Here is a 22,411-nt window from a genome sequence, read left to right as displayed (position 1 = left end):
ATAGAATCAGCTTATTTTCTTGCCTCCCGCCTCGTCAAAACTTGCGAAAGCGATATATTATTAGCAACACGCCATGCTTCAAAACTAAAGTCAAGAAATACTAGTCTGCGTAAACTTTCCTTTTATGCTTACAAATCTACGAACAAGAAAGCAGTAAGCAGTTTGTCCTAAATTCAGTGAGGGCCCACAAGCCAAAACCAGGCGCTTACATCTACATCAGTACCCACCAGTTATAACGCAAGCAGAAACACCTTCACTGCGCTGCTACGGGAATGACTGCGGAAGCTTTGTGACCTGCTGCCTTCTTCCCATCCCAAATTTTCCATTGACTCCCATGAGGGATTTGCGTATTCCCAAGTCCAGCCCCGTCTTCTCTACAGTGTTGTCCTAAATCCCAAAGCCGAGACGAGCTGAATAAGTGAATGCATCTAAGGTCTCTTCTTGTTCCTGTCTCTAGTGAGGGACTGGCGGGTGCTGTTGAAACCCAACTGCTTGCTCTCCTGTTTGGATCTCAACAGGTCCCATTTTAGAAACATCCTCAATTTTAGAAACATCCTGCTGAAGAAACAGCACGTTTAGCAGCTATAAAAACGACAGCATCTTTAAAATCCACCTTGTGAGAAACTGGTTTTCTCCTTCATTCCTGCCCAGGATTCTTTAATTCTGGACAATATTTTTGCCAGAAAATTTGGTCTTCGACGCACATTTCCTGCTTTCGCTTGTTTTCTTACTGGAGTTAATGGCTTTGGTCTTGAGACTGGAAAGCAAGAGGGGAAAAATTTCAGCCTGGTGTCATCCAAGTGACAGGGAATTCTCCCCTCTATTTCCCCCCGCTAAAAGTTACCTTCTCTTGAGGCCAGTGCAGGCAAATGGTAAAGCTTGGCTCTCTCTACGGCCAGCTGCCTTTCAATTCGTGGAAGGATCTTGCCATATTGGGCTAATAGAGAATTTCTGGCAACTGCTCTGTCGGTCAAGCGATGATCGCCGTCGTTCTGATGAAGGAAAAGCGGAAAGCAAAAGCTTAACTAATTACAAGAAGTTCATTGCACAGACCTCTCCGTGCTATTTCGCATTAGTGAGCAGATTTCCTCTACGGGTGTGGGAAAACACCTCCACTGCACAGAACAGCGGCAAGTTCTACCCATCCGCACACACCGATTTCACCTGGTACTTTTAGCAAAGTGGAAGGAAGACTGGAATAGCAACAGAGCCTACAACTTGAAGTTAAAACAATGCTGGCACTCTGCAGAACCTTCTTCTGATACACCTGTTACCACCTGCAATTTTCTGATATCACCTGCAATTTGCAAACGACTTACTACATAGCAGGCTTTCCCTTGTTCTTCCTGAAACGCCACTGCCCTGAATATACGGGACAACTGGAAATTACCCTGGACAACATGATGTGAAGATTAAAACAAGCAAGAAAAAGCGACCTACGCACACCACCTGGCCGCATGACAGTTTTCAAATGCAGGACCTACGACTTCCAAAACCACCTTAGAAGTTTGAGTCACTGGAAAACTATGATTCCAGAAAACAGCAAACGCGTCACAAATCCAGAACACAAGTTCATGTAACACAAAATGTAATCTGGCTATTTTGAGAAATAGAGGTTAGACAAGAATTTTTGTCATAAAAGCCGTGAAATGAAAGTTGTGGAATTGGAGAGCACACTATAACTCGCAGAAATTAAAAAAACAAACAAAACCCACAGAAATTTAACCTGTGGACTGGCATCTAGCCTGCTCTCAGCTAGAAAAATACAGTTGCGTGCAAGACACAAGCGATGACATACAACCTACTCGTCATCCCACAGGAAGGAGTGACACAAACAACTTCCAGTAATCTAAGCCACGCATAACATACGTATCTCAATAACGGAATGGTAAGACTGGCTGATGGGAAAGATACATGTTTATTCCTCAGATGCAAACAAACTGTTCTCAGTGGGGTCAACAGTGGTGTGTAACATTTAATTCATAGCTTCATAGAGTAGCTTTGGAGTAGTGACGTATATTGGTCAACATTTAGCTTCAGCTGTAACCAAAGGTGTAGAAACTTGTTCCGAGTGTTTCAAAGACTGGTATGAAAAAAACAAAGCAGGATTCTTATTGAGTACTATCCAAACCAGTTAGTAACACCCAGCAGAAACTTGCACGCTTGACAGAACAGAACTTTCACGCTTACCATAAGATTGACATTCATGGATTGATTCAGCTCTAGTGCTGCAATGTAGTTGGCACGCTGCAGATGGTAGACTAAAAGGAATTCTTGATTCTGAACACCAGCACTGGTCCTTAAAAACTTCTCCAAACACTCCTATGAGAAAAAAAAAATCATTCCAAAAATCTGTTATGGCTCTGCCTTTTCTCTTTTCAAAGAGACGATGAACATTTTTCCTTGCTCCCACTTACTTGTTCGGTGTCTGTGAAAGGCAGCTTCAGCAAGTCTTCCATCAGGCCCATCTCCCGGCACATTTCGTACATGCGTTTTAAGAGGTCTTCTAAGTTTGCCTGAGCGGCATGTTGGTGCAACAGACCCCAAGCCTCCACCATGCACCTGTAATTAATTTTTCAGACGTAAAGGGATGTTAATAGCATAACCAAAGAGATGCCCCAAGAGTCTTGTACTCAAAGTTTAAAGGAAACTTAGGGGATGATGATTTCTATTCTTTGTTCTCCATTTTCACAAGATTTGCATGACAAAATGGTGGGGTATATTTCTTTACCTATTGGAGAGCAACACAGTGAGGAGAAGCTGCACTTCCCCGCTGCTTGCCGTGGGTGGCCTCATCAGCTGGATGTATCTGAGGGCTTGCCCATGCTCCCCTTGGCACAGGAGGGACTGAATAATTCTCTTGTGCTGCCATGACGCGGTTTTGATTGTAGCGGGATGAAAGAGCAGGGCCAGTGAATTCTGTACAAGTTAGAGATCGGGTTTTAAAATCATTTTCTAGATTATAGCTTTGTACTGCAATGTATGTCTAACTCAACTCTACCATACTTACTTCGTAATCATTGTGATCTAGAAGCCAAAAACCTTCAACAAGCTTAACAAGTCCCCAGGGGATGCCAAAGGCAGTTGCGAAGGAGTCGATTGAAGTTTCTGTCTCACTCGGAAAGGAACGCTTGATATCCAGCAGCAAGTAAATTGTCTGACATCAGGTATCTCATTAAGGCTAATCAGTTTGTAAGACCAAAAGTTTATCACATTACCTTTAGAAAACCATAATGAAGTAAGAATATAAAAGTGGTAGGAAGCAGAAAATACATTCAAAACATTGGAGCATCCAACGCTCAATTATTACAGGAAGTAAATTCCACAGTTGGTTTTTTCCCTCATGTCCAGCGTCTATAAAACAGTGTAAATTGTGGCATCCTTACAGTACAGCTCAGCTCCGAATGCTTAAAACTGGATTTAAACCAGTATGCGGGTCACTCATTGGTAGCGTCATTTTCTCTTTCTGACGTCCGTTTTTAGGGACATCATCTAACAAGACAGCTCTGGGCTATAAGCGTTTCTAAGCCCCTTGCTCTCTAGGCTCCCCTCGCGGGTTAGGCAACAAACAGCAAAAGCAAGGCTGTGTATTTCAGCAGCTTAAAAATTAAGTTTCTGCCCCATGACTTTTCTCTTCTCCCTGTTGCTTATTCCGTGTGCCTGCACTTTCAACGGAACCAAAGCAAGCACCGTGAGCTGCGCTGGAAAACCCGTGATTTCAGCAAAAATCCGGTACTGGTAAACCACTCTTAGAAATCCTTTTGCTCTGAAACAGAAATTGTTTTATAACCCATCATGGGTGTTTTAGACAATTTTAAACGCTGTTTAAATTTGGAGAAAAACTAAGGACATTTTATATCTTCAACCCTTATTACTAAAACTGTTTTCTCCCTATCGGAGAAGACTTTTGCAACCAAACGTTTAAGAAAAAAGTCATCAAAAATCCACAGTACAAAGAAATAAAACAGCGCTTCTGTCTACAACTTAACGCTAAACTAAATGTTTTCACTTGCATCGTCTTTGAAGCATAAATGAAAAAATGTCATGAAACAGGTCGGCGACCAACACTGAAGAACATTTATGTGCATCCCCTGAAGGTGTAATAAAAATAACTAGAAAGGATACAATTGCGTGTTTGCAGTTTTCTTCAATGCTTTCTAGCAAATAGAGATCCAGCAGTGCCTGAAATGAAAAATTAAAAGTTCTGAAAAAACGCCCGTCTTCCCTAAATCATTGGCTTTTGGGTGGGGTTTGGCGGGGAGGGCGGCCGTTTGTTGTTGTTCGCAGTGAACAGGACACTCACATGCAAACTGGCAGGCGGGTATTTCCCAGTTCCTCCTGCATCTCTCCGCCACAGCTTCTCCACTTGGTCTCCTAACTGGGAAACCATTCCATCAACCATCAAGCAGTCCGAGTCCCATTTTCCTCTGGAACAAAAGGTAGCAAGGATTTGGACAGAGTTAAACACTAATTCCAGCCTCCCGGTGTAACGGCTTTCCTCCAGTCTTCTGCTGACTGCAGCCCTGCCCTTTAATCTCCCGATGGCACAAAGCAGAAAAAGGACACTAGAGGCTCTGTGCTTCGAAGGAACACACGAGCCTGTATGTAAGTTACTTGAGAAGTAAGCCAAGGAAGATGAACTTTGAAGTCAATACCTCCTACCCTGCAGCTTCCACCTTAACTCACCTTGCAGCCTCTTGGTCACAGTGCCATCGCCGAAGCTTGGTCAGGTCTTTATTCAGTTTTCAGTACAATTTCCAAAGAAAAACCTATTATCGGCTAATCCAAGGCATGCCGCCTATGTGCTAGGCAGCTAGTCCAGCAAAGAGAGCTGACGTTCGCAAGTGACTTCTATCCGACAGCCAGGAGAGTGCGAGGCGTGCCAACTCCATGTAACTCCAACCATCTCACAAAATCACACCACGTACTTGTGAGAAGGGGACTTAGGCCAATACAGTTATGACCCTCTATTACCAGTCAAGGACGGAGATGATTGTTTGTTAAAAAACACGCTTTCTTCTGCTTCCAAAACAATTGTTCTGTGAACACCCTGCTTTGCTGAACTGGAGGTGACTGATCCTGTCCTAATCGCATGGCCTTTTTCAGTAGTCAGAAATTATACACATTAGCCAATGAATAAAGTAGACTCCCGAAAAATGATGATACCAACCAGTGGTACTAAGCAGAGGTAGATAGCAACGTTTTAACACAGGAAAGTAACCTCTCTGTTCAACAGAACACGCGTGTCACTGAAGTCAAGAGTATTGCTGGCAGCGGCATTACGCATAGCCCATGCAACTGTTGAGATAAAAGCCATTCCCTTCCACTTCTGAATTTGCCGTGGAAGTGTTCTAGAGTCTTCCTCTAGCTCTTACCTTGATAAACGCTCAAGTTTCTGTCGGTGACCAGTATAGTAGCTCTCAATCAGAGGATAATTGTAGAAAGGTCTTGACAAACGCGTATCGTCATCTACAGGCAACAAAGCAGAAGCAAGTTAAAGCAGTCATATCACACTTGTAAACGAAAATTTTTGCCTAAAGAGACAGAAGATCGTACAAGCTAAGCATCAGAAGCCTCCAACTCTGAAAGAAGCCAATCCTCTTTCTGCCTTTGCTAAAAGAACTCTAAGAGACAAGACTCAATTCCTTCTTGCCCCAAGTGCCGTTTCAAGGTTACAGTTCACGCAGCATTCACAACATGTAGGGTAAGCTGAAGTTCACTATAAAAAAACCCACCCAGTTCTCAAAGGGAATGGTTTCTAAACATGCCGCGTGAGCATCTGTGAGACAATTAAGGCTGACAATGGAATTTCTAATCCATCCAACTAAAGAAGGATTTCCAAGGTGTACTTTCTCCTCAAGCAACTGATAGAAAGTTCAAAACATGCAGGTAATGCTCTCACTGTAAAAACAAGCATTCCGGTACTTGTTGTTTAATAGTACTTTGTTTAAAATCTCAAGTAGTTCAAGCTGTGGACACAAGCAGCGCCTTGACGTCAGGGGTCCATTGCTATTCCTAAAATCCACCCAGGAAAGAAACTGCCTGCCTCATTCTATGCTGTGTACTTGACAACCCAGCAAAATCTCAACTTCACCCACAGAACTTCAGCACACCCTGCCACTGAACCAGCACGACTTCTTCCTGACGAAACCGTTACAAAAACATGGCTAAGCACGCGTTCGTGGGAGTCACTCACTGGATGGTCGCCTTGTTGCAAACGTATGACAGGTCACGCTTACCTAAACCCTCTGGAAGGAGACCGGATCGACAGAACCAGATGACCACTCGTGCATACAAAGAAATGAGGCCGGTTACCGCTTGCTTATTTGTCACGTCTGCAAAACCTGAAAAAAGGCAGGAGATGATTAGCGCTATGCAATTCTGTTCATTTTCACAAAACTCCCTTCATCCTACTAAACCAAAAAGTATAAAAATAGCACATTAGAAATCTTTGTCTTTGCGTTTTTCACGCTGTATCGCTTTCTTATTTGAAGAAAAAAACCACTATCACCACCAAAAGAAAAAACAACCCCTATAAAGAACTAAACTCACTAAAGGCTAAAATAAAAAAAAAACACAAAAACCCCAAAGCCTGAACTACTAAATGCACGCAAGAATAAGACATCTGTTTCTCACATAGCAGAGATTCTTCTGATAGCAAAGGGATATTCTTTTCTTTTCTCAATAGGCCAAGAACCATTTCTAAGAGAAAAAGCTGTAGAAACTCAAGTAACTTACTTTGCATGTTACTCGTTTACGCTTCCTTCGTATTGTTTAGCAATTTGCAACACAGTGTCTGCATGCAACTAGAACTTGCTAGCTAAGAACTCAAAGGAATAATTTTCAGCAATACCACATTCGGTTGCTGTAATTTCAGCCCAGTTGCCTACAAAGCTTCTCTCTGAATGTAGCCTCCCCCACCCCCTTGCATGAGCTCCACCATAAACTGTTGCCCTGAACTCCATGCGTGTTTTGTGGTGGTCCCAAGCGCTCAGCTTTAAGCCCCTTCTCCCAGCTAAATGTGACTGTCTTCCAATCCTCAAAAACAACAAAAGCCCATGTTGCCACAATTCCAAATCTTAATAAAACATACCAAAGATTTTGTAGCACTACTACAAACCTTTTTCAGTAAGCTCTTGTGCTTCTGTGAGAAAACAGTTTAAGACCGTGCTAAGGTTGCTCAAAAGCAACTGGCAGCGCTGGAGAGACCGTAATGTCTGGGGGTCAATGAAGTTGCAAGAGCCATCAAACAGCGGAACACCTTTTCAAGAATAAATATTAAATCGTTAGCCGACAGAGCAATTCCAGAGTTTCAAGGCGCACTTCAAGGACCGCGTGCAATATCCTATAGCGGCGTATTACTGAGGAAGCTCAATCAGAAAGAACGACTTTAGGTTTGCAGAATGACTACACTAGTACTCACAGATTTGGTCAAATTCTTCCTTTGTAGAGATCACTTGGTTCCATGTCCACTCAAGAACAAACCGTAAATTACCAGCAGACCTTGGCTGCTCTTTAAACAAAGAGAACAAAAAAGAAATGAATCAACAGGCTCCAACTCAAAGAGGTACCACGTAAAAAAACAACGTTCGAAGTATTACCTTCAGATATCCAATGTTTAATGCATCCAGTCAGAAGTCCCACAGAACCTGTCTGGACAGCAGCTGACAATACTGCTTCCAGCTGCTCCTCCTAAACGTAACAGACAAACTCAAATGAGAATCTTACCTACTTGCACCATGTGAACCATCAACAGTAAATGTTTCTTTCTAACTGCATACTCATTCAGACATCACAAAGTCAATCAGGACACAGGCCAGGAATGCCACGTCCTTTCTCTTAATTCCAGCCACAGGCTGGACTGCTCACTGCTCTGAGGAACACATTAACACACTTTTCCTCTGACATTTCAACTTACTGCAGCCTAATTCTAATCTTTCTTCGCGTGCCTCTGCATTACAGTCTTCACGTACTGAGTTCCAACTTACTACGTCCAGAAACATCCTCTGCTAATACGCGTTACACATCTGTGCAGATAAGTTTGCCATCAGGAACGCAGGAAGGGGACAGGACAAACACAACTGTGCAACGTTTGCATGGAAACAGTGAAGCTACGGCCAAGCAGCTTTCTAGACTATGAAGACATGAAGCAGTTCTGACACCCAAAACACTACGTTGGAATTTTGTAACGTGACAGAAAAGAAGCAAAACATTTACATCCTAATGGTTTAAATGGTAGGCTCTTCAAATACTGTATTATAGTGTAGTGGTAATCCTTACAAGGATAAATCACAGCTATGCACAGACGCGCGATACTAAGTAGTAGCTTATCTCAGCTGGTGTTCTCGTACTTCTCTCAGGTGAAAGGACCCTTCGTAAGTTTTTACTTTGGTTTTTGGGATGGGATTTGTTTGGTTGGTTGGGTTTTTTTAAACACATTCAAAAGTATCTTTCCCCTCTAGGCAAAATCATGACATTCAAAGCGACTTCTACACATGTAGAACACACATGTGATATTGCCATCTTTTTCTGAAAACTGGTTTCAGACAAGGAAACAGACCATTGGCCAGCTTGCCAAGAAATTTCTTTGAGCTACCACACTGTGCAGAAGCGTTCATGTCCTAACACACGTCCACAAATGTGGTGACGAATGCAGGAGACAGGAAGAGGAGGGCAGCGGGAAGGCTGCTCTCCCCTTCCTGCTGATTGCTCCAGGGAAAGGTTGGTGCATTGCAAATGGAAAACCTATGGCAGGGGGAGTGAAGTCACTGTGGTGGCATAAAGCACATAGAAGGTAGCGAGTGTCATGAGATAAAGGTGATTAAGGTGTTGCAGCTGCAAGAGGGCAGTCTCAGAGGAGCAAATTGGGCTACTGCAGCACAAGGCAGAGGCTACAGAGGTGAAGATCCGCCCGGAGAGGATGCAGAAAAGCCTACCGATGAAGGGAAAACGAGGGCAAGCCGTGAAGAAATTGCCAGGGAGAGCTGACAGCAGTAATCCTTTACCACAGCCCACTTCCTTGGAAGCAAATGATCACGCACAGTGACAGTGCAGCAAGCCGACGTCTGCAAGAGCTCGCATCCCAGTGAGACGCCCCCATCGTCGGCTACTGCACTGAACCACTGCTTTGAGAAACTGACAGGGATGGGGGTTACTCTGGGGGACACATGCGTTATGTTGGGCATGACCAGCACTGACTGCACGCTTCCTTGTGCGCATCTGTGTGTGGCACCGAATTAAGAGAGGGGTCTCTAAAGACAGATCTCTTAGGGCTGTTCCCAGTCAAAGTCACTACTTTGGATCTAAGGATACGGTTACTTCTGCTAGCTCAGGTCAACACCTGTATTTCAAATTGGAGTATCGTGTCTTGTAGCCCCTCCAGCCCTGTCAGACCAGATGGATGTATTTCCCCCTTGATTCCCTCATAGGCACTCACCTGACTCAAACTGGATGGCTGGACATCAACTGGTCTTGGAGACAGCAAGCCAGCTACAAGACACCTATTGTAGCTATCCTGAATGGCTTCCCATATTGAAGGGCCAGATTTCTTCAAAAAATTCAAGGTCTGAAACATCAATCGAAAACCACAGATTAAGACAGCATTGTTATTCCGTCACTACGCTTCTGGATAACCTCTAAAAGGAAGAATCTAAATGTTCACTGACACCATCAGACAGCCTGAACCACTAAGATGCTTTAGGTTAGCAATCTGCGTAATTAAGTCTTTTCTACCTTCTCTGTCTATACACAGGCCTTGCTCTTTCCCTCAACACTGACACAAAATACATTCTATATAAGCTAAGCTAACATGCAACTTCATGCTTTGGAAGATCCTTTCTATGCCTATTCGTATGGAAGCCGATTCATGTTGGAAACATTTAGTGAGCTGAAACTTCACTCAAAATTATCTGTCACAATCTGTGCCGTGGCTCAGAAGTTATAATTTGGCCGAGTTTGGGAGAAAACAAAATTTTCACTCCTCAAACAGTTATGTGGTTTTTCATTTTCTCCATTCCCTCCTTTTTCAAGAGAGTTGGGGATCAAAACTCTAACTCAAGACTATGCAGGCAGTTCGACTGAGGGGCAATAAAGAAGTAACACCTTTCCCCGCCTTCTACAGTGGTTTTGTTCTTGCTCCTGGAGCAACGTTGCGTTCCTTTCTAGACATTCAATCCCCGATGGTGCTTCAAGAGGAGACAACGGCAGTTGTACAGTCCCAAGAGGGGACCTAAAACATTACCATTTGCATACAACTGGCGACAGGACACAATTGCAACTATGCGTGTGGACGGGCAGGATGAGCATGAAACGGTCCCTAACACGGAAAGCAGTGCAACAGAAAACTTAGAAAAGCTACATCTCCTGCCACTCGCAATAAAGATACAGTAAAAGATCACCTCCTTCTGGAAGCCGGTGCAAGTCATGTGAACGACTCCGGAGGTCAGCAAGCACGTACCATCTGCAGAAACAGGGAACGTTTGACAACCTTCCGTACTCTCACAGTTATGGCATGACCAGTTTACATTTTTTACACACCGGTATCTAGAAACATATAACTGAGTGCTTTGAGCTTCAGTTCACAGGCATTTCAGGCTATAACCAGCACCACTTCACCGGCTACATTACAAAAGCACCAAAACTCAGCCGGCTGTCAGATATGTTTCACAATAGTAAATACCTTGTCAGTACAACGCGATCAGAGTTGGGTTTGTGGGGGACTGGGTGTTTTTTTGGTTTGGTTTGGGTTTTGAATGACAAACAATGACTGAACAAGAGAACCAATGAATGGCATTTGACCTCATTTTAAGCTTATCACTCTCAAAAGCAGTGAAATACCTACCAAAGTTATAGTTGCCTGGATGAAAAAACCGCTCAGGTGGTGGATAAGAAGGAGGAACTCCCCGACTTAGACTCCGCTCATGGACCAGAATATCCAAAAGGAGCTTCGGAGAAGTCACGCTCACTACGGTATCCAGCGACCACAGTGCAAAATAGGGGCACTCATGAGGGAATTCTTCCGGCCTTAAAGAAAACAAGCGCGTAAGCTAAATACCGACATTCAAATGAATTATTGGCAGGCATATGGAAAACTACTGAAGAAAAATCTACCTTACTGAATCTGGCATTTGAGCAGAATACCAGCGATTAATGTCAAATACACCCAGGTAAGTAGATGGTTTTCCCTGACCGTACGTATTCACTTGCCAACTGAAGACTGAGACACTGGTGTCAGGAGACGTGACTGTAAAAGACAAGACATTGTTTCTGACTTGTAGAAAATACGATAGATCCGATAGTTTTAAAACACCACTTTCTATTTTGGCTTCATTCTGTTCTGTCACTCGTGAAACACAACACTTCCTAAGAGTGATTACAGTAATTACGGAATAGCAAACATCTCTGTGATAGGTTTCAGTCACACTGCCCCTTTTTCTTGTCCCCTCGTCCAGATCACTGGCCAAGATACTAAAGAGAAGTGGCCCCAGTGCAGTGCCCTGGGGAACAGCACTTGTGACGGGCTACCATCTGGATGCAGATGCGGACATCGGTTTGAAGAAGGGAAAAAATTCTGGTAACATTCCTAAGCAATGGAGAGTTTGAACTTCTTGTTCAAAGATGGCAGCTGGAGGAGTAAAACGACTGACCATCATCATACAAACGGCCCCACCATACATCGCGATAGCATGTCAGCAAGCATAAAATAAAACCCACTTTTTCCCTTAAAGAAGTCCCACATAACTTAAGCATCCATTTTTTCTTCGTAAATAATCCCAACAGTCTAGTCTATGCAGATAGGCAAGACTTTCAGACTGTGGGGACAGAACAGCATTCGTTGCTTAGGTTCCAAAAGCACTTCTTTTAAAATCACCAAACACGGACATCAGAACAAACCTTCATTTACGCTATCCTCTCCGTCAACGTCGCTGCGGAATTTTTCGACAGTCTGGCAGCTGATTAATTTCGTACTCCTCGTCTGGCCTCTCAAGGGAAAGACTCCACCCGTGAGATCTAAACTGAACTTTTTGCCACGGTATTCCAAACCCTGGGGGAAAAAATCAGAGAAGAGAGCAAAGGTCATTCTAAGAGAAAAACATACATTATGGCTAAATATGAAAGACAGTCTAACAGAATAGGCTTATTATACTGTGTATTTCGCATGAGCCTATTTCTGATGGTAAATAGAAACTACGCCTGACATGCAAGAGAATGCAGTGTCAAATCGTAACGGGTAAGTTTGGCTGTAAAGGCTTTGCACTTTTTCAAAATTTAGAATTTCCCTAACATTATTCAGATCTGAACATGTTTTGCAGAATTCCTTGCGACATCCAAGAATGTTCTTTATAAAAATAAATATATCGCTACAAAGAGATATCTAAAATGATGCAACACACATGCATGCAAAGCTCTTTGCTCCATGTCTTGATTGCAGAACTGATGAAGTTAGAGAAGCCCCAGCATTCGAGCAGCTAAAGCTGTCAAGAGGTATTTTCTATGGGCACACCACCAGAGTGACCGTGCACCCCTCTCTAGTTACTGTGAGAACTTCATACTGATTAGCAATCTTCTTTCAAGCCACGTAAGCTATGACAGCTCCTCCTCTCATCTTGTCAGAGACTAACGGGTGAAATATCCCTCAGCTCCTTCACCAAGCACAGCCAACAGCAAAAGGGAAAACCAGAAAGGACACGGGGTGCACGTGGCCAAGGCTTTTAGCATCACGAATTACTACACAGTAAACAAACTAATTTTGAGATACACAGAAACCCCGGCACGATTGTGTTGAACCTCTGATAGCGCCATTTTTTAAGTAAGCGTGAAGTGAAATACCGTCTTTCCAAATACAGCATTCATTCAAACTGTCTACCATACAACACATGAACGGGTGTACTGGGGACAAATAGCAGCTCTATAATTAAAAAAAAAAAAAAAAAAAAAAGAGGGAAAAAGAAACCCAACCCACACAACCCATAAACTGATAACGCCACATTCTACCCAAGTTTCCTAAACTTGCAGAGCTCTGAAACGAACTGGCATGAAACCACACATTCCCGTATGATCTCATAGGATACATCTAATTCACCTAATCTGAGAAGAGGCGAGCTTTCTCTTAATGATTCCAGGAAGTGTTACAAATAAATATGAAGGTTGTCTAAAAAGAAAAATTAAATAATTAAAAAAAGTCTTTCATAACTAAAAAGAAAATGCTTCTGAAGCAAAGCAGTGCATTTTAAACTTTCCACGCCGGGCAAAGTCATTCTAAGGAACTCCATTGTATGGGAGATGTTAAGTAACGACTCCATTGACTAGCAAAACACAAAAACAAGTTTTCAAATGAGATGCACTGGTCAAACTCTGATATCAAAGTAGAGAGTGTATACTCTGCCCATCCGCAAGCATTGTGCAGAACGAGGGTAAAGATGCGCTCTACGATCGTGATTTGATGCACCAGATTTAGCAACTGCTGCAACAGTACAAAAAAGGTCTTTGGAAGCATTACTTAAACATACCTTTCTGTTTAATTACTTAAGCAGACTTAAACCAGCCTTGAAGGCAATGGAGACGAGAGTTTGACACGCATATAGAAAAACACAGTACCACATGTTCCATAAGTCCTATTTGTGACTTTTACCATGACACACAGTCAAAGAGGCACTGCTTCATAGCCTCAAACCTAATTCCTGGAACAAAAAGCACTGCTGTATTGAAAAAGTCTTTTGAGCTCCTGTGAACTCTATCCAATGAACAAGGATCAACAGTAGATTCCTCCTTCTTTACTCAAACTTGGCCTAGCAAACGGGAGACACTTAAATTTTCTACCCCTGAAGATGGACAAGAAACTTGACTCAGACAGCCATGCAGGCAGACAGTCATGTAGTACTAACCAATCTGTGACTACAAGGAAGTGTTCTGAGACTAAAAGTATCCGCTGTGGAGCACAGGTCCCGCACATCAACAAAGATAAAGAGATAGCATCCAGCACGCCATGAATCACTGGAAGATCCTTCTACTTGGTCACCGTGATAGATAATGCATTTTAAAGAAACACCACCTTTTCCAAACACCTAACCTCTATCTATGCAAAAGCAACGGTGCCAAATGAGGAAGCACCTTTCCTACACATAAGCAAAACACTCAAAATCTAAATTAATCCAAAAAAATCAAAAGGCACAGTCCCTACAAAAACCAGAGTACCACGATACAAGAGTCACCCCTGTTTCGTTCCATAGCTATTGAGAATATGCAAGAGAAAGTACCAAATCAGGAGGAAAGACTTGCTCTGAACTAAGATTACTGTCCCCTCAAAAAGATTTTGGAAGACTTCCAGGCGTACAACTGAATGGAATTACACATCTAACAGATGCGCCTTGTCTCTGTTAGCTATCTGAGATACAAGGATACCTCACATCTGTATTTTAAACGCATCCTCCTTGGAGCCAGATCTAACATTTAGGTACACTCTTCTGACCAAATTACATATTTTCCTGGCTTTAAGAGTAGATTGAATAGGTCACCCAGCCAAAAAGAAGAACGAGTTATCTTTACAGCTACTAAGTGTCAGGATCAACACTGAAGAGACACTGTAGGTGCATTTCATGTGAGAAGTCCGGCTGACAAAGCTCTAAGGGAAACCAAGAATATAAAACTGAAGATCAGCAAAGACTAGAGTATGACTGTATTTTAAGAAAGGGAGAGAGACAGAAGCTTATTCAAGTCCGAAGCTTGGTTAAACCAAGCGATTCAAGGCCCAATCTTCTCTTCCTACATGCCATTCATTTGGTATTTCAGAATAATTTTATTTGCAAAAGCCACGTCCTCTTCAGGAATTTCATTTATACTGGCTCTTTGCAGATGAATCTAGCTGGAACACACGACACTGCAGTATAAAATGGTACGCCTTCTTTCCAAAAGGTATGGACAAAGGCCGTGCCCAAGAAGACTCAGCAAAACATTATTATTTTTTCAGCCAGCTCTGAAGTTTGATGGTAAATCTCACCCCTGTAACTCAACTGATACTCCCTTAGAGAAAATTACTATTGTCTGCTTTTCCCACGCATGCACCTCTTACCTCATACATGACTTGTCCTGAGGCCACGCGTTTTCTGTCACCAAACGCTAACTGCAGCAGGTGTAAACTCACCACATCCCCTTCACTGAAAAAGGGATAAATTATGAAATTTGGTTACAAAGCTGCTTTATAGTCCTCATTGTCGTGTTAGTAGACCTAGACGTTTTCTTAATAGCATGCTCCCGCTGAAAAGAACACCACCTCTTCCCAAAACATGATCATCGGCCACATTTAGCCACTGAAACATGAAGGAGGGCGTTTTGACACTAACAGCTTCAGGGGCAAAAGCCAACCGTACAATTGGAAAGCTGTAATATGTTGTATGGACTAAGAATTGTTGGAAATAGTTCTTCACAATGAAGAGTTCTCCATCAAAACTGCTTTGAAGTCAAGATTTAAAAGACTGCCACTCTACCAACAGCTGAGCTGATGGAATCGCTTGCTGATGCAGAAAGAGAGATCTCTCTGCCCCTCCCTTAGCACCAAAGTTCCCCTCCCCCTCTTGCACACTCTGCACCCTTCCAAGTCCGATTTGATTCAGCAGAACAGCAGGAACCCATTGGCTTTTCTGCTGAATCGTTTTCTGCCAGGGGAGCTGCACTGGCTCACCAAGGCTCCACAGACTGCTGACGCTGGCACAAGGCCATCGGCAATACTGTCACCGCCGCCTTTAGGGGCGGCAGGCTGTTGTGTGGGCACGTCTGGTGTTCTAGATCTGCAGCCTCAACTGCTCCTAGTGGTATTTTAATACCGCGGTGTGACTATCAAACAAATGATGAAGCGGTCATCGAGGAACAAAAGCAAACCATTTGAGAATGCGAGCAGAAGAATATGGCCACTGTTGCTTTGCCTTCTGACAGAAGGCAGGAACTAGTAGGTCCCTCTTCACGTCTGGTAAATCCTGTAAAAATTGCATTCTAAGTTTAACACCCTCCGTACCGGAAAGAATCGCAGACACACAACAAATACACATGTTCAACTGTATGGGAACAAATATCCTTAAAAACAAAAAGAATTAATTCAGTGGCTGATAGTTAAAGTTTTTATTCACCTTTCCTGCGTAGACTGAACAGCCCACAAGTAGCAACAATTGCGAGGATCATTCTCCAGCTCTTGAAAAGTGACAGCATAGACAGGAATCCTCCCTCCTTCAAGCTGAGAGTGGTGCCTACAGGTTTAGGGGAAAAAAAAAGCAAAACGAAAAAGAAAAAAAAAGGGGAGCCTAGTGGCCCAAACACAGGTAGTTTCTCGTTTCTTGGACTACGTCAAGCATTGTTCTTCCTGACTTCTGAACCTTATTTGTACCTCCACACTCTACTCTTGCCACCTAATTATTCCTCCACTGTCTATTTATGCATCCAACAGCTTCTGGGGAGTCAGTGCAGATCTGCTGAAGGGAATCCCGACCAGAAGTTAGCCAAATATTTCAGGTGAGATTGCTCTTTCGGCCAAAGCTGACATGCAGGAAAGAATACATTTTTCAGGCACAGGTCAGCTATTGAGTTTTCATGTCTCACTAGTTTCACCCTGGACACTTTAGAGAATATCGGCACCAAAATCACATCACTGACATACTTCAGCCTTTCAATGGATGCCCCAGTTGCAGTAACCGGTTCTGAAAACCCCAGGAAGCATGCTTCCCACAATTCCTCAATCCACAGGCACAATAAGGAAAACAATCCTAGTCCACTGGGGAGAAGGCGGACCACTTCATCCAGGTATGACTGAAAAGTTATGTCAGAAGAGGATTTCTGAACGTGCCAAGATTATACTCATACTCACTTCAGTCCCTGAAAAAGTTCTCTTTACATCCACATACTTCCTTAAGCAACAAATCGAGAGCCCCGCACCTCCAGGCATGGCCAAGTGTAAAGGCCTACTTACTCTCTCTTCAACGTTTTCATATTCCAGAGCGACAGGTAGCCATCCGAGAAACCCACAACGAGCTGGTTGCTTCTGCTTATGTAGCACAGGGCTGATACTGCTGTTCCGGAAGCATTTTGTAGTTGAAAACAGAGACACCTCCCTTCGCTGGTCGCAGTTTCTCTTCTTTGTGCAACTTCAGCAGGATTTTTAGTGACAACTTCTAGATCTACACACACAAAACCAAGCAATAAATGAATACGTTATGCCATTTAGGCTGCATTTTAGGCACTGACGTGACAACCCCTATCATCTAATGCTACCGTGCCAGGCACAATAGCCATTTATGCAACACTTTTTTTTGCCATTGCCATTATGTATGTCTTCAAAGAACATAAGAACTCTTGGATCAGACAAGTATTCTCACTCACGTTTGAAAGCTAGGTAAAAGCGTAACCAAATTCTTCCTGGACTCTGAAAAGCAGGAGTTTGGGCCTCGTGATGCAATTTGAAGTGGCACCTCGTGTTTGAAGTGGCACCAGTTGCTGAAGCTGCTGTTGTAATAGCCAAAACGGTGTATGCAAGCTGAGTACACCTATTCGAGATTTCATTCATCCAAATGCATGGGTGTTGGTAAGTGGGGTTTATTTTAAAAAACAAGCCCAAAATTTGCCCCAAGTCAATTAACACAAGCAGAAGAGCATTCCCGGGAAACAGGGCTCCTCCAACACAACTTCCTACCAGGCGGCCGCACCGGCTCACGTGGCAAAATTCCTACACCTCTCTGGCAAGAATCATAGTGGCACAGGGATCTTGGTGGGAGGGGGCATTTACAACACTGCGAGGAGCAGTCAGACACTCCCAGGTTTAATCAGGTCAGGACTATACGATGTCAAACTGCCACCTGTAACCAGTCGTCAGAAATGTCTGACACAAGGGTCTTCAAAGTGGGATGCATACTGTTTCGTTAGAAGACAGAAGTTTTCTTGCGTTTAAATTCATGTGGAAAAACTGCAGGCTTACCCAATGCTTCGATATCATTCTGAGTGCAGGAGCAATCATCCAAACTAAGATCAACCAGAAGTAGATGGCCAGCATCTGTAGCCACTGCTGCCACCCCAAAGAGCCATCGCAGACTCTGATGGAGGTGCTGAGTGCTCACGCTGGGTCCTCCGTGATTCGCTATGGGTTCTATAGCGGTTACCTACAGGAAAACTACAAGTTACTACTTGAGCTCTTTGACAAGCTCAATAGAAAAAGTAAATACAGGAGCATCAAAGCATTGTTTGCAATTAGATCAAGAAAAGAGACAAAGACAAAAAAGCCCCGTACAAAAACCTGTTACTGCCTTCCATTTACTAGATTTCCTGCGGGTAAGTGACTTAACTTCAACTTAAATGGGGCATTCTATTAGTACAGCTTAGCAATTTCCATTTCCTACTTCGCAGTAATTAACTGGAGGAAAACACAGAAAATCAGTTATACGCAAGAAACTTTATCGTATTCAAGGGGCTTAAGACAGACAAACACAACTACATCGAGGTCTCCCACCGCTCACAGCCCACCAGCACCGCGATACAGTCTATGCCTTCTTTGACAAACGGGCGTTAGGATAAATCAGGGCTCGAGAGTCAGACGAGGCAGCGGCCAAGTTGCATGGGAGACACACCATTTCCATGGGAGTGAAACGTATTTAGAAAGCGTTGAAGGGAGAGACCAGCTTAGTAAAATTCACACTAGTCCGCATTTAGAAGAAAAGTAACAACCACATAAAGGAAAAGAAGCTTTAAATGCACACCAGCGCTTTCACGAATGTTGAGAAAAATGTTAAAAGCCAGCCTAAAGCAGCAGCTTCTCAGATAAAAAGGTGACTCCACCTAAAGGAGGAAGCGCACACTGCTCTTTCACGTGCCCAGCAGTCTGCACGCAACTGTCTCACAAGGCGAAGACAGACCTTTCAGCACACGTTGCAGCACATCCCAGGACAACACTGACTGCTAGAGCAGAGACACGAGCACACAAAGACTCCTGCGCTAAAGCTGCACGTATTTCTCTCTCTCAGTGACCCCAATACGAATGCTTACTACTAGTCATCACACTGTAGCATTACAAACAAACAAAACTCCACCTGTATTCTAGCAAGTCAAACCAAAGCAGCTGATGGAAAGCTGGCTAAGAAGTTAGTTAGTTAGTTGTTGCAGATTCTAAGATGATAGAAATGAATCTTGATGTTCTATTGACTTCCACCGATTCTTGTTTACATTGAGATAATGAGGCTAGGGGACACACATCATTTGAGTTTCTGGGTTACAGAAGACAGAAAACATCAGCAACATTACACCAGTGTGTCCCATCTACACAAACACACTAGTCAGAGAGCAGAGATTCAAGGACTGCAGGCTGAAAGGTGACCTCCCAACACTCTGTCAGATAACTCACTAGAGGCTCTTTTTTCCTCTCCTAAGTCAACAGAAAAATGTGTTCTCCTCAGCCTGCTTGCTAGGCTGAGATTCAAGGCAATGTGTCGAAGTCATTTACAGCACAACTATGGAATTCTGAGCCATTTTAAAGACGGTATTTCTGATGGAAATCAAGCAATTAGGGTCAAAAAAAGGTGCTTTTCAAGGCCTTTTTGTGGAAGGAGAGAATCAGGTGAATTTGTGCTCTACAATAAAACCAGAAAACTTGTTTTACTCTCAGCAAACTCCAACAATAATGGCACATTAAGCCCAAGATTTTACAGCAACACCATCTTGACTGGATACTCTCAAGTGACAGGATGTTAACGCACGATAGAAAAAATACCTCCTACAAAGAGACGCTCCAAAGCTTGTCCTAAAACAGGCCTACGCAGCACCTAACAACATCAAAGCTTCGTTTCTCCAATTAAAAAGTACCTACCCTCCCGGGAAGAACAACTGCTTTAACCACTCTTGAGAGTCCAAGGTCGTACAGACAGAGAACACTTCCCTCTGCGTCTTCCAACCCAACCAGCAGTCCAGTTCTCTTCTCCCAGGAAAACTCCTTCACCACACGAACAGTGGGAGGCTGTTCATTGACTCCACTGAAACGGTACGCAGAGAGCCGCTCTCCTGTCACAGAGTTCACCACCTCAAGGTGAGGACCACGTGCCAACCACGCCAGGCCGTTTCTCCCTGTGAGAGAAAAGAAAGAGGACTGAAGCAAATGTCCAACGGAAGACTGAAAACAGCTGAAAAAAAATCACAGTGCCTGCCCCTTTCCTTCAATAAACGTACCTAGCAGAGGAAGACCGACCTACCTCATTCTAGTCAATGATTCAAAATCACCCGTTGAAATCCCCAAGCAATCCCTCCTAAAATTAACCACCTTGTTATTTTGCATTTGTACTTGTCATTCCCGCACCGAAGAATCTGGGTTGTTTGGGATAAAGATTACAAGGTCCTGATCGACAGCCTTTATACCATATTCGCCTTGGTTTTGCTAGAAATGATCTAAACGCATATGGGAATACAAGTCTTAGAGCGTAGAGGAAGAATCGAAGGCATTTTGTTTCACTGAACTACTGCCAGCCCAAAGGAAGTATGAGCTCAATTCCTGCATTTACACTCAGGTAGATAGATTCTACCTGGTCTTAACAGAAGCCTAGACCTCCAGATAGGCACCCAGCTCTACTGTCACATCACCTGGAAAGTCCACTTCAAAGTTTAACTATACTCACGTTTTAATATTAGCATTTGTCATCGCTGAAGCACCCTTTTTGTTCTCTCTCTCTAAACAGGATGCCTCTTAACAGCACCAACCTGACACAGCTGATACCATGACCTGAGGCTTCAGGTAGCCTCCAGGCAAGAACAGCTTTATACCGAGACCAAATTTAAAGGAAAATGCTCACCTCCAGAAAACTTCCCGCACAGCACAGAGCCGAGGGTTCCCTCATCTTCCCCAAGTGCCTGAAGAGTCACCTCTGGAAACTGCAGCAGACTGCTCGTTACCTCAGCTGTTAGGTCTCGCATTCTTCGCTGTAAATACAGGAAAAAATTGCACAACTAGACTCACGTCAGCCAGAACTATTCTTGAGAGTGACAGAAGTTTCATCAGTATGCAGTGAAAAATCCCCTAGACATCACCTCTAGCTCTATTTCTTGCAAATAATGGCACTCAGGAGACTTTTTGCTCTCCCAGCAGAGCAAAAGGAGAATCCTTTGCTTTTCTGATGCCTGTGAGATCACCAACAAAAAGTGACCCAGACGTATCAACAGAGAAATAACAGGAAAAAGCCCAATACACTGAGTTCAAGTCTACTCACACAGGTTAGGAAGATGGGAGCTGAGAAAAATCAGATTTTAAAAAGCTTCTCAGTAACAGGTACAACTCTCCATTTGTCCTTTCCCTTGATTTCGTACTTTACCCTTTGTTACTTATTGTCAGTTGTCTTCTAGCAGCCAAAATTACCACTGGTCTTCACCTTAAGTACTTATGACTTCCAAACTATTTCCAAAGAAAGGAGCGTACCACGAGTCACAGGCTGAGGATAGATTTTTGCATTAAAAAGCTCCAAGAAGAATAAACATGGAGAAATTACATGTTCAAGCAGAATCACATTCAGCCAAGTCAGGGTTCAGGGACGTCAGTTTTGACTGACGGTAGTACCTGAAAATCCGTTTCAAGGGCCAACAATGCAATGGGCTTACTGACGAAAAAGCTAAAAATATGGCCAGCCGCAGCTGAAGAGATGGTTTCACAAAACATGTTGACTTCCCTGCCACCAAAAGAGAGGACTTGCCGCCGCCTCCCATCTCTCCATCTGCTCCTTTGTTCTACTACCGTACTCCTGTGGCTCACCTCGCACTGCCTTAACAGTGCCTTAGAGCACTTTAGGAGCCAAGTTCACTCCCTGAGCAGGCAGGAAACTCACCCAGAAAAGCAGGTGGTGTTCCACCAGCTTCGAGAGCTCAACTGCCTTGCAGAGACAACCAGCAAGCATAAGAGGTGGCACAAGGAAGGAGGCAGGACCACGCATCGGGAAGAAGGAGAGGGAATTTGTCCATCTCCTTTTTGTGGCAGTCAGCCCGGGCTGCTAGCTCATACCCGGGTGAAACGGCACACTCAGTTTGCAGGGAGGGCTAAAAACCCCTTCACTTTTAGAAAGGACACCACCCAGGACACAGTCAGGCATCTTTTAAGGCAACTTTTAACTCCCTCTTGCACGGAGAGACTCCCTAGCTCTCTGGGAGAGGCTGCAGCTGACAGGCGTCGTTCTTTCATTCCGCCAGAGGTGGAAGCTAAAGTGATTTCAGGGAAGGGTTATAAAAGGGTTTATAAAAGTTATACCAATTTTTGAATTGTTGTTAATGACTGGTTCCATGACATTTTCCCCAGAGAAACAGGAAGCAACTCACAAGCACTGGAGGAGCAGCAGATGGAAAAGTCACTTTCTGCACTCTCGTAGTCGTCAGGTTCAGTGAATTTGCACTTTGCCGGATTTTACTCCTGCAGAAA

General features: G+C 43.6%; 1 protein-coding gene across 1 annotated transcript; it reads right to left on the bottom strand.

Moving 5' to 3' along the window:
- Window positions 1-602: 602 nt before the first annotated feature.
- LOC141740522 (protein ELYS-like) lies at window positions 603-20,925 on the bottom strand. Its single transcript, XM_074579349.1, has 24 exons — window positions 20,805-20,925; window positions 19,832-20,085; window positions 17,954-18,134; window positions 16,952-17,159; window positions 16,119-16,235; window positions 15,068-15,152; window positions 11,893-12,043; window positions 11,110-11,242; window positions 10,841-11,022; window positions 10,398-10,459; window positions 9,437-9,565; window positions 7,602-7,692; window positions 7,424-7,513; window positions 7,121-7,261; window positions 6,240-6,344; window positions 5,376-5,469; window positions 4,304-4,427; window positions 4,126-4,182; window positions 3,011-3,157; window positions 2,732-2,919; window positions 2,418-2,562; window positions 2,191-2,322; window positions 845-992; window positions 603-757 (listed from the first exon to the last, which is right to left on the bottom strand). The coding sequence occupies exons 1-24, from the start codon at window positions 20,923-20,925 to the stop codon at window positions 603-605; spliced, it is 3,240 nt and encodes a 1,079-aa protein (XP_074435450.1).
- Window positions 20,926-22,411: the final 1,486 nt, after the last annotated feature.

The sequence above is a fragment of the Larus michahellis genome, chromosome 3, assembly GCF_964199755.1.
Source record: "Larus michahellis chromosome 3, bLarMic1.1, whole genome shotgun sequence".
Classification (NCBI taxonomy): domain Eukaryota; kingdom Metazoa; phylum Chordata; class Aves; order Charadriiformes; family Laridae; genus Larus; species Larus michahellis.
The sequence above is the reverse complement of the archived record's forward strand: the minus strand, read 5'-3'. Positions and strand labels throughout refer to the sequence as shown.

Excerpts from the sequence above, each read along its gene's own strand:
- LOC141740522 (XM_074579349.1), bottom strand. The coding sequence starts at position 20,925 with ATGCGAGACCTAACAGCTGAGGTAACGAGCAGTCTGCTGCAGTTTCCA. Across the intron at positions 17,160-17,953 it reads GAATGATATCGAAGCATTGG|ATCTAGAAGTTGTCACTAAA; the intron begins GTAAGCCTGCAG and ends TTGTGTGTGTAG. Across the intron at positions 3,158-4,125 it reads AAAACTGCAAACACGCAATT|ACAATTTACTTGCTGCTGGA; the intron begins GTATCCTTTCTA and ends ACCTGATGTCAG.